This window comes from Haliotis asinina, chromosome 7 (genome assembly GCF_037392515.1).
Source record: "Haliotis asinina isolate JCU_RB_2024 chromosome 7, JCU_Hal_asi_v2, whole genome shotgun sequence".
In the NCBI taxonomy this organism is placed as follows: domain Eukaryota; kingdom Metazoa; phylum Mollusca; class Gastropoda; order Lepetellida; family Haliotidae; genus Haliotis; species Haliotis asinina.
This window is the reverse complement of record NC_090286.1, coordinates 12,885,308-12,899,709: the sequence shown is the minus strand read 5'-3', so window position 1 is coordinate 12,899,709 and position 14,402 is coordinate 12,885,308. Positions and strand designations below refer to the sequence as shown.

At 45.4% G+C, this 14,402-nt stretch overlaps 1 protein-coding gene across 1 annotated transcript in view; it reads left to right on the top strand.

Annotated features, from left to right (window-relative positions):
- The first annotated feature begins 50 nt into the window (after positions 1–50).
- Positions 51–14,402, top strand: part of LOC137291626 (KICSTOR complex protein SZT2-like) — a 114,771-nt gene continuing 100,419 nt past the window's right edge. The window contains exons 1-4 of the mRNA XM_067823033.1: positions 51–202; positions 1,015–1,140; positions 1,255–1,431; positions 1,817–1,894. Coding sequence (XP_067679134.1) covers positions 170–202; positions 1,015–1,140; positions 1,255–1,431; positions 1,817–1,894 — 414 coding nt within the window. The 5' untranslated portion in view covers positions 51–169. The remainder of the gene's footprint in view (positions 203–1,014; positions 1,141–1,254; positions 1,432–1,816; positions 1,895–14,402) is intronic.

Here is a 14,402-nt window from a genome sequence, read left to right as displayed (position 1 = left end):
GTAACCACAGGTAGGGAATTCCCCTACCAAGAAACCACGAGACTCTACGTGATCACCAGAAAGGTCAAGGCCGTAGGTGAAATGTATGCACGGTGATGTTTGACCTGACGCTACATCTACCATTGTTTTGTTGGTTAGATCATAATGACATCTTGATGATACATATAAGATGGACCATCAAAGTGAAGGAGATGGAAATACTGTAAGAAACGTATCATTTTGTGCGTTTGTCAGTCAAGTCCTATTACGAGCGAAAGTTGTCCAGTATTCGATCACATTGTTTTTGTTACACGTTCCCATTTGTTGTCACAAATGTGGTTTGATTATAAATGATATAAGTGCATGTCAGTTTATTGTTCAGTCATGACTTTGTGTGCGTGGAAGTCTTACCATGGTTATCTGCTGCTAATGTGTTGTAAAGTTGCTTTTGAAACATTCAAGGCTCAGTAACGTTTTCTGTATTTGATTTTTAGTATAACTGATGTTATTGTTGCTGTTGTGCCTATAGACAAAGCATATTTGACATTGCAAGCATCATTTTATAATAACAATAATAATAATAATATTCTGTTCTGAACCTACTTTGCTATCAATATCAGATGAATATTGAAGATGAAAATGAAACAAAACTGCTGTTGAAATTGTGCTAAAAGCCTTGTGAAAGGGAAAGGCGCCTACCTAGCTGAGTAAGTGTACATGGATGGGGAGATCAGAAGTTCTGTTCTGTGATTATAAGGTGCATCTTGTCTCGTCCTTGTCCATTTTGATCTGTCAGCCATCACCTGTCAGATTTGGCAGGTAAGTTGAACACGTGCCTTGATCACACCCGGAAACATATGAGTATCACTGGATGGCCAGTCCGATGAAACCCGATGTACGAGTAGGGGAGCACTGATCACTACAAAAACAACTCAAAGCGTTAAATACCTAACTGTCAATTTGCTGGAAGTTAATATTGATGGTTACAGCATCTACATTCAAATCCATTGTCATCAATTGTCCTATCAATTCCAGGTTTTAGATGCTCGCGATGTGTATGTGTTAATGAGGCGTGGATGTCGGATCTCCAGAAATATCCGAGCATCATGGTACTTTCAGCATCTGAACTCTGTCATCCCCTTCACCCCCCAAGAACATGTGGTGAGTTTAGAATGTTCAAAATCTCAAGTCTCTCTCATAAAAGTCAGAATTATGAATCCGAAAAAAAAATTTTGTAATGAAAATTTCATTGGTTCCTATATTTTGTTCATGTAGGGGGAGTCAGAGGAAGAGTTATCTATCTTGTCAGTGGTGCCACCAGATGGCCAGCCACCGCTTCGGCCAGGCCAAACCTACAGTGTGTGTATCACCCCTCAGACCATTGTGACCTTCCTGGCCTCTCGATACCGCCTGGCCTTCACCCTTGACCTTAGCCCTTCAATCATGTCTGTGGTAAGCTGTGAATCTTTGTTGTCCTACTTGAATATATATGATGATTTAATAAGTGAGGATGCTCTTGCTGTTGATCACAGGATTTTCTGGTCCAGACTTGATTATTTACAGATCGCAGCCATATAGCTGTAATTTTTTTGAGTGTGGTGTTAACCTCACTCACTCACTATTGTAATTTATTTCCCTTCAGCTTTGCCCAGTTAGAGACCAACAGTTTGATAATCTGTTGAAGGATTTTGATTTTTGAAGAACAATACCTTACCTAATACCTCAAAATGCTGAATTTGATCATCAGCAACCCCATGATATCAGTACGTAATGTGTATCCTTGGATGTTATTATGTACATGAAGTGGAAGCTAGTGTAAACTGTATCTGTTTTGTAGAATGTCTGCGATGGCTTGGTTGTGAATGATGAGCTGATGCTAACCCTCAGCAACTGTCTCCATGGCCTTGTCAAACCAGTAAGTAGTTACATAGAGAAGAAACTTGTATAAGGATATGTGTGAGATAAATGGGTTTGAAACTTGTATAAGGATATGTGTGAGATAAATGGGTTTGTACACTACAGCAACAGTGGGTTCTATATGTACAGGAGAGAAACTGTATGGATGAATTCTCAACTTAGTCAAAAGTCAAATATTGTGGGATGTTACTCCCAGTGTAAACCCTTGTTTGTCTGTCTCTAGGCTTTCTTACAGTTTAGCATGACATAAGCTGTGTTGAGTTGTATTATCATCCAGATGTATGTGGTGTATTGTGAGCGTGTGCGAAATTGATCTTCAATACAAGTAGTATATACAATGACAGTTCTGGACCACTTTCAAGAAATGTCTCTACAAAGCCTTATTTACTAAATAAGGCTTTGGTTGGGCCCTTAGCTCTTGCTACTATTACCCCTACTACTTAACGTGTGTTGGAGGTAACACTGTGCCGTACGGTACGATCAATAATTCTTCTCTTACAAACCCCCTACCCGGCCCATCCCTCAAGTAGTACAAGTTAGGTTCGTCGGCTTTCATATCCACTTTATCTATGTTGTAAGTTTTGACTGACCATATAGGATCGGTGGCCCGCTTACGGCTATCGCCCTCGTGTTCCCCCGGCTGGTATAGATACCTCACTTTGGCGGCCTATGTCACGTTTATATCGATGAAACAGTTTAACGTGAACCGCCTACGATCTCTTTGGTGTTCATAATAAAGGCTTGCTGGGCTTTTTGTATCCCCTGTTCTATGTACTTTTTTTTCTCGTCCTCGCTGATAGCAGACTTACGAGACTTGGATCGAATATCTTGTTTCATTCCGTTATATTTTTTGAGTTCAGAGAGGATTGAACGAAACTCCTCTTCTGAGATCTTACTGTCAGAGAGTGCCGTGGAAATTCGCTCACTCACTGTGTTCAGCTTTGCTTCGGCCAGAACCCTGATCTCGTCGTGTTTCAATGCCTTACGATTAAGTCTGCGTGATACTAACTTAAGCGCCAACCCTGCCAACCCTGCCACCCCAGCTGTTATTTCAATACCTAGCACTATAGGTGCAGCCACGATGGTAGCTAATAATCCAACGCCTGCCGCCCCTAGTCCCATGCTGGTTGCCATAAGGGTAGTGTCAGCCCCGTCCACGATATTGAAAGCTCTATTGTACTTTTTACATAGTGCTTTCCGCGTGTCACGGTCTTGTTCTAGTTGACGTTTCACATCACATAACTGCCTCAAGCGGAACCCATCTACGGTTTCCAGCGTCTTCGCTACTTCCTCTACGACTGGGTACAGACCCATCCTATAATATATATTTTGAAAGATATTTTAATTGGGTTTCAGTTAATACTCTATTAATGTATTTGAAGTCTACAAGATCTAGACTACTACTCAGGGCAATAGGTGAGAGGTCAATAGACTTTCCTGTTGTAATAAAAAACCCACTGAGGCTTATTAAGCGGTTTATAGGACCCGTGGGGGTATCCTGTTGTATAACAATACGACAATATTGGTCTAGGTGTTCTTTATACCAGTGTATTGACACCCCGGGTAAAATTTGGTGTACTCTTGAGGTGTTTTCATTGTCTAAAACCCAAAAGAAGACTTCTATGATGAGTGTGAAAGGGGAGTATATATCAAGAGTTATGTTTAAAGAATACTTGATAAATACTAATTTATTTTTTACTACAGACCTTAACCTATTTTTTTCGGTATTAGTAGTTCCTATGAAAACCCCTTCCGGAATGAAATCCCCGATCCAGACACCGTTGTTCCTAATCTTAGAGATAAACTCATTTTCGTCTATTATGATATAAGGTGAGGCGAGTGTTAAGTTGATCAGCCATTTGGGCTCTTTTAAATCTGATAACGGCACCAGTCTGTACACGTTGTCTTTGAAGTGCAGGATGTATAATTCATCTTCCTCACCAGGCTGATCGAATCCCTCCGTATCTCCTAGGTCGTTAAGCGTAGTGTTGGGACGATGATTGGCCATTATTATACTATTACGATATAATTTCCAACTGGTTTTTTGATAATAATTCAGGGGTGAACTTCATACCCATGAAGTGTATGTTGTCAGGCAGGAAGATCTTGGTTAGTGATATCTTGTTTTCCACGATCACGTTGACCCCCTCCATACTGGTGTCGGCTCCAACACCCACCCGCACGTAAATGTTGCAAACTTGATACTGGTGTCGTTTCACCCACCCGAGTTTGATCCCCTTCACGATCTCGACATCATTCACCGATGGTTCCCCTAGGTAGACTTTGATGATCAGTGTTGAGTTTGCCGGTAGACTCTCTAGTATCTTGACCACGCCTTCGAATTCAGACACCAACTGCAATGTCACGTTTTGTATGGCCGGTTTACTCGATAGCATGTGGGCTGCCATAGTGTTGACTGGGCTGACGACTACGCTACGTCTCTGAGTTGGGACGTAAGCCACGAGCAGGGTTCCATTGTTCACGACTTTATTTAGGTGGTTGTCTTTGTTATCCGTAAACACGTAAGGGGAGACGAGTCTAATATTGAGAAACCAGTCGTCGTTATCGGGTAACAACACCCACTTGTTATCTTCAGTGAAGACGAGCATATATGGTTTGTTTTGGGCGACGGTAGTGCTCTCAACATCGTCTAAGTCGAACAGTTTACCACCGAACGATGGGTATATTATCCAATTATTATCACCGGTGTTGACAAGGGCGTACTTAGTGTTGACTGTTGCTCTTGTGGTATCTATCATATCACTTAGGGTTCCACCGGAGGGGATTTCAACGCGTTTGTAAATGTTGTTTTTCAGTTGCAAGGCGTACGATTTACCATCTACTCCGGGAGCGTCGAAACCGCGCGTGTCTCCAAGGTCGGAGATCCCGATATTGACGCATTTTTTCACTCCGGGCCCTTGTGCGCTGGTCATTTTACATGAAGCGTTAAGCTGAGGTATCCTATATTTACAGGATTATGATTTATATCTAACACCGATATTGTCAGCTCAGGTATGTTGCCCTGGGTTAATCTCTTATACTGCCGTGGTGAAAACGACTCGGTTCTACCGTCGTTGTATTTCTCAGTTTTCACCGGCACTGCTCTCAGTACAGTGGAAGGGTGACCTCCTTGAATGTTGTACGTTGTGCTCACCTGACCGAGATGAATGTACAGCTCTCGGTACGGTACTAGGTCGGGTAACTTCGTGCCTGTGACGGTTGTTGTTGGTTTTATCTCGTCAGGAGACATACCGAGTATCCTCGCTAATGGTTGGCCGAGCCTCAAGGAGGTTCTTCCGTTGTTGATTAACACCACTGTACCGTTTGAGTCGTTCATCTTGAGTTCGGCTCCCAGGGGTTTGAAGACCTCGTCGTTTAGAGAGCACACGCTGTAGTAGCCGTCAGTTATCTGACTGCGAGCCCCACTGACGAACAGCTTATTGTTGCTGATATTAATGTTAGTCCATTGCGGTAGGTAGGTGATATCGCAGAGTGCGACTTCGAGTTGACCTGACGTGTTATCGATCGCGTGCGTCAGCTGAACGGCCTCACCGCTCGTTATCCCTGGAAGTGTTATGTACATATTATAATATATAATTTATATATTATAATATGGATTTAGCACACTTGAAAATCGTGGTGAATGCAGATGGTACGGGGTTTAAAACAACCTTTATTAATATCTTTGAAAAATATGTCGTGTCCGTTAATAACGCGCAGGCGGTGGTAAACTGGAATCAAAACCCAATGCAGTTTTGGCAGAACCAACTCAACTATGCTGTGTGGTGTGCGACGACAGGGTCGGGTGTGACACCAGACTACGGTATAGACGAACTGAGTAAGGCGGTTATTTTGTTTCATATTTATTATCAAACGAGACGAATATTGAAGGAAATAAGTGCTCCTCTTCCCCAAGATAAAGCGTGGAGTATGACAAATAACCCCTATGATAGACGCGCTTATGAACGTATTTGTGGGGAGTTTGAGATTCCAACGAATAAAGACTTTCGCCTTCCTGGTGTGAACCATGGTCTCGGTATAGTTCTCGTGTACTTCTACAGGTCCGGAACATATTATGCCGGTTCTAAAGATGGTTCATACAACCCAAACCGGCATACATTTACAGGCCCCACAACGAATGAAAAGATCCATGTCAGCTGTATAAAGCAAACCAATCCTGATGCAGCCACAGCCTGGACTAAAATGATCTCAAAAACATCGAAAGAATTCACTCGTGCTGGTACAATACGCTTGAACGACTCGATTCGAACGTACGTGTGGGCGCTGTTGGGTGCGCAGTCGATGACGCGTTCCAACATCCTCGGTAAGGGAACTGCTTACGACGCTCAGACACAATTCGTTTCCAACGTTGAGGATGCTATCAATTCTCCAGTTGATCTCCCGAGGGCCATCGACCGTTACCAAAACGTGTTAGAATACGCCAGATCGAAAGTCAATTACGTGTTCGGCGTGGGGTTGTACATGGCTCCGAGTGATATGCAACTGAGAATAAAAAAAGTGGTGGGTTATAACAACAAAATAGTCATAGCCACGGCGGACCAAAAGTTGGGTATCAACCCCGATATTAACACCCCCTATATCCCACACATCCCACCACGTGAAAAGGGTATAGTGGCGCCACCCCCGGAGTCTAAAGTTCATGTGCCCCCCACACACCCCCATATTCAGGCCTCCTATCAGCAGCATATTGATAATAAAACGGCCCTGGTGGTTGGTGGGGTAACTTTGGGACTTATTTGGTTAAAGATTTCTTAGCCGCTACGTACACCAGACCCACCACGGCGACGATGGCTGCCCACAGGTTTTGACTGAGCCACATGGCAGTTTTAGACAGAGTGCCCAACAACCACGAGACGATGCTACCCAGGATGCCGGGAAGGGCTTCGGCGGCTTTACCAGCCAGTTTAGCTAGGCCTTCCCCGAGTTTTTTTATCCAGTCTTTAACACCACCGCCTGTGGGAGTGGGAGTTCCCCCGCCGGCAGGTGTGGGGGTTCCCCCCACCAGTGACACCACCAGGGTTGATATGATGAAACCCAATGCAGTTAGAATGCTGGCGATGGTGATCCCTTGCTCCCGGAACAATATCCGAATCCTGTTGGCTAAAGTTGTATCCTCATTCAGTATTCTATCGATTGTTTCCCGAATGCGACTGATCTGGGATCGAAGCTGTTCACGATTCGAGGAAGCGGCTTCCAATCGTGTACGTCTCTCGTCTTCTAAATCACGTAGTCATTCATTGATACGACGCTTCATATCATCGTTTTCAGTTTCGTTGAGTTTGGTTTTTTCCCTAGCGATGTGCTCGTCGATTTCGTTCAGTTTCCCCATGTTGTTCACGAGTTCTCCACGCACGCGTTTCACGGCTTCGTCTAAGCCGTGCAGTTCCCTTACTGGAAAGTCAAACCCCGGTAACGGTTTGTCCCAGTAGGTGCTCAACAGTTTTTCTATGCTGTCCGAGGCTTCTGTAGCACGCTGTGGTGTCATTTCATCTCTAGTGGTGAGGTGGGATCTGGTAGCTTGCAGATCTTCTTTAACGGCCTTAGGTATTGCACCACCGTAATCATTCATGTTTAGATTTTTACGGATAAATTCGACACCATGGCGACTGGCTAGAGTTGACAAGGCCAGTGGTTTTTTATTGCTCTTGTTAAAGAGGTCAACCCCTGGGTCAGACTTAAGGCGTAGAACACCCTTTGTATCAATAAAAAAATTCTTATGGTATCGACCCTGTGGTTCAACGTAGTTTTTATCTCTTCTTAAACTTTCGTAATAATCATTTACCGTTGTTTCCAAGAGTTCTTGGTTCAATGGTGAACTAGTAAATGAGGTCTCCTGCTCATCATCGAATGCCTGGGCACTAGCGCCCGGTATCTCCGTCATATCTATGTCTTCATCCATTAGTATTAAAAATATATTTCTTTTATATAACAATGTACGGCAGAAAATTAAATCCTTTCAGAAGATTGAGAGAGCCATTAGGCGCCAGAGCCGTGCGACAGTCGGTGACCATCACCAACAATCCCAGCAAGATAGACCAGAATCAAACTCTGCTGGTTAGATTTCCAAACCTTGGTGAGAATGACCTCATTGTACCAGGCACTGTTCGACTGGCGTTCAATATCACGTTGACCTCCGACAACGACAAACGCGAGCTAGTGCGGAACGTGGGTCGAGCTATCATCAAGAAAACGACCGTCAAGATCAGCGGTAACGAGGTGCTGAGTATCGACGACAGCGACGTGTTTCACTGCTACAGGGATCTCTGGAAAAGCGAGGGAGAACGAGTCAATGATGTGTACCAGGGTATCAGCAAATCAACCCGGTCGCGCATAGGGTATGCCTTCACGCAAGACCAGCTAGACAAGCTATCGGACGGTGAAAAGGCCATCGCTCGAGCATACGGGAATCGATTCTGCGTGCCGCTCGACTTCGAGTTGCTCACGGGACACGCGCCGTTTTACCAGGCCGCGCTGGGTGATAGGCTCGAATACGAGCTCACGTTTAACGATTACAGTAAAGTAGTTCGTACGCCGAACGGTGATGAGGCCAGTTATGCCATAGACAACATCTCTCTGGAGTTCGACATGGTCACTAGCCCGGAGCTGGCCAGGCAGGTTCGAAGCCAGTACTCTGGGAAGATGGCTATCCTGTACGATCGCGTACTGAGGCATAGATCAGTCGTGCGAGATAAGAGCGACACTGTGTGGAATATCAACCTGAACGTGCCGGCGCGATCGATGAAAGGTATCCTGGTCGTCCCCGTGGAGTATTACGATCCATTCCGGAGGGACAGCGAGAAGTTTTTCAACCCCGAGATTGAAAAGGTGGAAGTGACCATCGAGGGCGTGCCCAACCAGCTGTTCAGTCATGGTATGAGACCACACCAGCAGTGGGATGAGATAAAAAAGCTACCAGTGGGGGATTATATAACAAAGGACCTGGACCTCGGCTCCGTGCAGATCGGTGAATACCTGACCACCAAGTACGCCCTATGGTTGGACATGCGATCCACGGATGATGATAAACTGCACGGTAGCGGACGCCGTATAGATAACGGTAGCGAAGGGATAACCATCCAGATTATTAAGAAGGCTCAACCCGCTGGTAAGTTGAAATTATATCTGTACGTTATTATGGACGCGCAACTTAATATAGACAATGGGAGATTCGTGCAAGCCATCTACTGATGGGGGGTACCCCCCACTGCCCCACCTCCCCACTGACCCACACTGCGCCATAGTGTGCGGGCAGACTGGCTGTGGGAAGACCGTTTTCGTGTTGGATATGTTGGAGGGTTACTACAAGGATGTGTTCGATAACATCGTTATCATGTGCCCTACTCTGAGCATGAATAAAACGTACGCGCGACCTTGGGTGATGACGGACCCGGACGTACACAAAATCGACCCTGGAACACGCCTGCAGGACTGGTTGAAAGCTCTTCACGAGAAATTTAAAGGGGAACCGACGCTGTTTATACTGGACGACTGCAGCGCTAATCGCGAGATAACAAAAAAGAGAGACATGCTATCGTACCTGGCCTTCTCCGGCCGGCATGCAAATCACAGCGTCTGGGTGCTAACGCAGAAGTTCAACTCGGTGTTGAAAGACCTCAGGGAGCAGACGCGATGGGTGGCCTTATTTCACTGCAAGGACAGGGATTCGTTCGAGGAGTGTTTGAGAGAGAACGATGTGATGAGTAAATTAGAACGGGAACGGGTGAAGAAACAGCTCGCTGAAACTAAACACGCTAAGCTCGTTCTAAAAACCGACCAACCAGTAGCATATATAGTATGCTAAGCAAAGCTAAGCTAAAGCTAAGCAAAGCTAAGCAAAGCTAAGCAAAGCTAAGCATAGCTATGATATTTGAAGTATTTATCGTGTGCAACTTAACCTTCATTTCTCTGTGTTTTGCCTGCATCGGGTATTATATAGTTAAAACTAAATCTTACTTGTTATATTATAAGATGGAGTGTGAGGAATTGCTCGAACAGTTGGGGGTCTCCCCCACGCCGCCGGCAGGCCCCACTGATGATAAGCGAGAGAAACTGGTGGCGTTGGCTGTTGGCGGCAAAGCCAAACATTACTTTGGAGACTACACCCCGGATAAAATTCACAAAATGTCAGCCGAAGAAATCGATAAGCTGTACGCTAGATACGAGTCCCGGCTCAGAGCAGAAATGACAAAGACAATAGGATCGGCTATGACCCAGATATACACCGGTATTGTGTCACACTTCCTTCCCATTCCACCAGAGCGCCGACTTTACCTGTGGGAGGACCTAGATAAAGACCCTTTTATCGAACACGCCGTGAGCTCTATCAGCTGCGGGCTGTACCACAAATATGGTATGTTGTTGGCTCCAGTGACGGCGGCGATTATCACGGCAATGCATTGTCAATTTGAGAGAAAAAATAATAATAATAGTATAGATGGATGCTGCTCCCGAGGTGATACCCCCCACAGTGAGGGAAACCCCTCCCGAGGTGACGGTGGAGACCCCTTCACAAACAGTAACCAGACAGAAGAATCCTAAGAGAGTAGCTGCCGGTAAAAAACGGTGGTGTAACCAACATAAAGTGGCCAACCCAACCCGACTGTTGTTGGTTGTAGGCGTAACTGCTGCCGTGGTTATAACATGGTTATACGTGGGGGTACCCTCCCACAGTGAGCCCCCACCCAATAGTGAGCCCCCCACCCCCACGGTAGACCCGCATATCATGTTATAATTTAAAATATTTTATATCATATACATAATGTCTGAGGGGAAAACGTTCGTCAACGACGCATACCACGCCACAGTGGTAGCCAGTCTAGCCGTAGGGTACGCTCGGTTGACTAAAATGGTGCTTAAACAACCAACTATCAAGCTAGATTTCAACCTGCAGGATATGGGTATGCTCATAATGAACCTTGGTATGGCGATGGCCACAAAAGACATCCTAGTAAAACAAGGAATAATACCTGATAATATAATGAAATAAATATAGGGATGGCCACGATAGCTATGATGGTCGGTGGGGCGTTAGTGAATGCCCTGGCGTTTTCCGGGAGTAATTTCCTCTTCTCGAAACTACGAGATGATCACGCGGCTGAAATACAGGAAGAAAGGAAGCGGCACGATCTCGCTACTGAGAAATTACAAAGAGCACAGGCCGATTACGCTAAAAAACGCCTCCAGAGGATCGATTTTATTAACGAACAACTCAAGCGTGAAAACCATGCCATTAAAACATTCTACGATGTTGATGAAGCAATGAAAGAATACTACCTACTAACTGGTAAACAATTGGAACCGCTCAATAAACCCACACTCGCTCAGTACTACACACCATCCAAGGGACAAATGAATCGTGAACTGGGCTTCATAGTGTTGGGTATAGCAGCTACTGCGTTGGTTGCGAAGCAATTAAATTAAAATACCTATATAAGTAAACATGAGACCCACTCCATACCGATGCGAATACATACTTATGGGGAAGACCGAGGCCTGTGGTAGGAAATGCAGGAATCAGGGGTTCTGTTGTTTCCATATGGGAAGTCCTAACTACACGTGTTCTGTGTGTGGTATCGGGGTTAAAGGACATTACTGTCTATGTAAAGCTCACGGAGCGAACGTAGTCAGACATCAACTCATCTACGAGAATAAAAAAGGCTACATAAAAGAAAGTAGGCGACTGCTCAAGATAGCCACTTAAGGGTTACCTCCCTTTACTGTGAAGCAATTAGACATTGGTTCTCTTAGGTGTAAACACAATGTCTACTGTACGCGAGCTCAAGCGGGTCGCAAAACAGAGAGGTGTGATCGAGTATTCTCGAATGCGGAAGTCAGCATTGTTGAGATTACTAGGTTTAGAAGTCCCTCCTACCGTAACACAATTAAAAGCTCAAGCAAAACAGCTTGGATACACGGGTTATTCAAACCTGGGGAGAGCCGGGTTAACCGCATTGTTATCACATGCCCCCGTAGCAAAACCTCCCACTGTAAAACAACTGAAAGCCGAGGCACACGATTTGGGTTTAGGCGGGTATTCCCGTATGAGAAAACCACAACTTTTAGAATTATTACGACAGAATAGAGCTATTGACCTACAGTTCGTGCGCACTGAGCGCGCTGTAGGCAACTATTTGAGAGGTTGGCGCATGCACGTTGATAGAAATATAGACATTACAGATATCAAGCCTCTGATAGCTGATAAGGTCAACCAGGAACTAAATAACCTAGGAAGTATCAAGTTTCAGATCACAGTGAAAATGTCGCTCGATATGCAGGTTGGGGGCCCCACAGGGGCCACTGAGTATGTTCAGCCTTACTTCCGAGGCCAACAAGAGGTCGCCACACATACAGAGACCATTGATACATCAATCGATACCAGTTTTCAGCAGATACGAGAATACCTAGAACGCTACACACACTTGGGGTCCGGGTGGGCTGTAGATAAAATCGATAATGTCTATCTAGACATAGCTAACTACATGCCATTCAGAGGCGGGTCATACCTAGCCTTGCCTCCCTACTATAGGAACAAACATGCCATAGTAAATGTTAAGAATAGAGGAAACGATTGCCTGAGGTTAGCTATCAGGTCAGCCTTATTTCCAGCTGGCACTCATTCAGATAGGCTTTCTAGCTATCCCCAAGACGATGGGCTCAACTGGGATGGTATAGATGAACCCACCCCCATATCCCAGATCACTAAAGTAGAAAAACAGAATAATCTGGCTATAAATGTCTTTGGGCACGAAGGTAACACAACAATAGTACACAGGGTCAGCCCGGTGAAGGATCGCCAAGTTATCAATATATTCATGATCCAACGAGGTGAAAAGTATCACTACACGTGGATAAAACATCTCAGCCGGTTGTTGCACGACCAGTCGAAACACGATGGGGAAAAACACTTTTGTGTACGATGCCTACACGGTTTCAGTCGAGCTGATTTATTAGAATCCCACCGGGAGGATTGCCAAGGTGTGGGGCAGACGGCCATACGAGTCGACATGCCTAAGGAAGGTGATAATATCCTAAAATTCAGTAACCACAAGAACCAAATGTCTGTGCCTTATATCATATACGCCGACTTCGAAGCCTTAGTGGCTGCCGCCGGCGAGGCTCCCAGTGGTAGCTTCACCGAGCATAAAGCCTGTTCGTTTGGATACATTGTCGTCCGTTGTGACGGGGAAACGAAAGCTCCGGTAGTGTATAGGGGGCCTGACGCGGCTGAAAGGTTTCTAAAGTGTTTGCAGGAGGAAGAAAAAATTATTAGGAATGCATTGTATAGAATCGCTCCCATGCGTATGACCCGAGTCGACAGGCTAGCTCACGCTAGTAGCACTAACTGTCACGTGTGTGACTCACCACTTAACGGTGATTCGGTGAGAGATCACTGCCACATAACTGGTAAGTATAGAGGCGCCGCTCACAACGCGTGCAACCTCAAGCTTAAAATCAACCCTAAGACAATAAACATCCCCGTTGTATATCACAACTTGAGAGGGTACGACTCACACTTGATCATGCAGGCCATTGCGAAAATCGATGGTAATATAACATGCATCCCCAACAACATGGAGAGATACATCTCCTTCAGCTTAAACGGACTTAGGTTCATTGACTCGTTTCAGTTCCTCCTGTCGTCACTCGACAGTCTGGTCAAGGCCAACAATACCTTCCCTATCACCGATCGATACACAGACGCCGAGACTAGACCCCTGCTTATGAGGAAGGGTGTGTACCCCTATGAGTACATGGATAGTTGGGTCAAGTTCACCGAGACCAGACTACCCCCTATTGACTGCTTTTATAGCAAGCTGAATGAGGCGCCCGTCTCACTAGATGATTACTCGCACGCGACTAACGTATGGAATAAACTGGGTTGTAAGAACCTGGGTGATTATCACGACCTGTACTTGAGGACAGATGTACTGCTGTTAGCCGACGTGTTTGAGACGTTTAGGCGGACGTGTTTCAAGCAGTATAAACTCGACCCCGCATGGTATTACACCAGCCCAGGTCTGTCGTGGGACGCCTTGCTTAAAAAGACCGGAGTTAATTTGGAATTGCTCACAGATTACGACATGCACCTATTCATTGAGAAAGGCTTGCGAGGTGGGATTTCCATGGTATCCAAACGATACGCGAAAGCAAATAATCAATACGTGAAAGGTTACGATCCTAACAAGCCAACCAATCACATTCTCTACCTCGACGCAAACAACCTGTACGGCTGGGCCATGAGCCAGTATCTACCTACAGGGGGATTCGAATGGGTACCCCACGTTGATGTTATGGGGGTTGCACCAGATTCGAACAAAGGATATATCCTCGAGGTTGACTTAGAGTATACCAAGGAATTACACACATCACACAACAGCTACCCCCTGGCCCCCGAACGTATGAGGGTTAAACCAGACTGGATGTCTGAGTACCAACATAACTTGTCAGGTGGGCGTGTGACAGACGTTGAAAAACTCGTGCCTAAC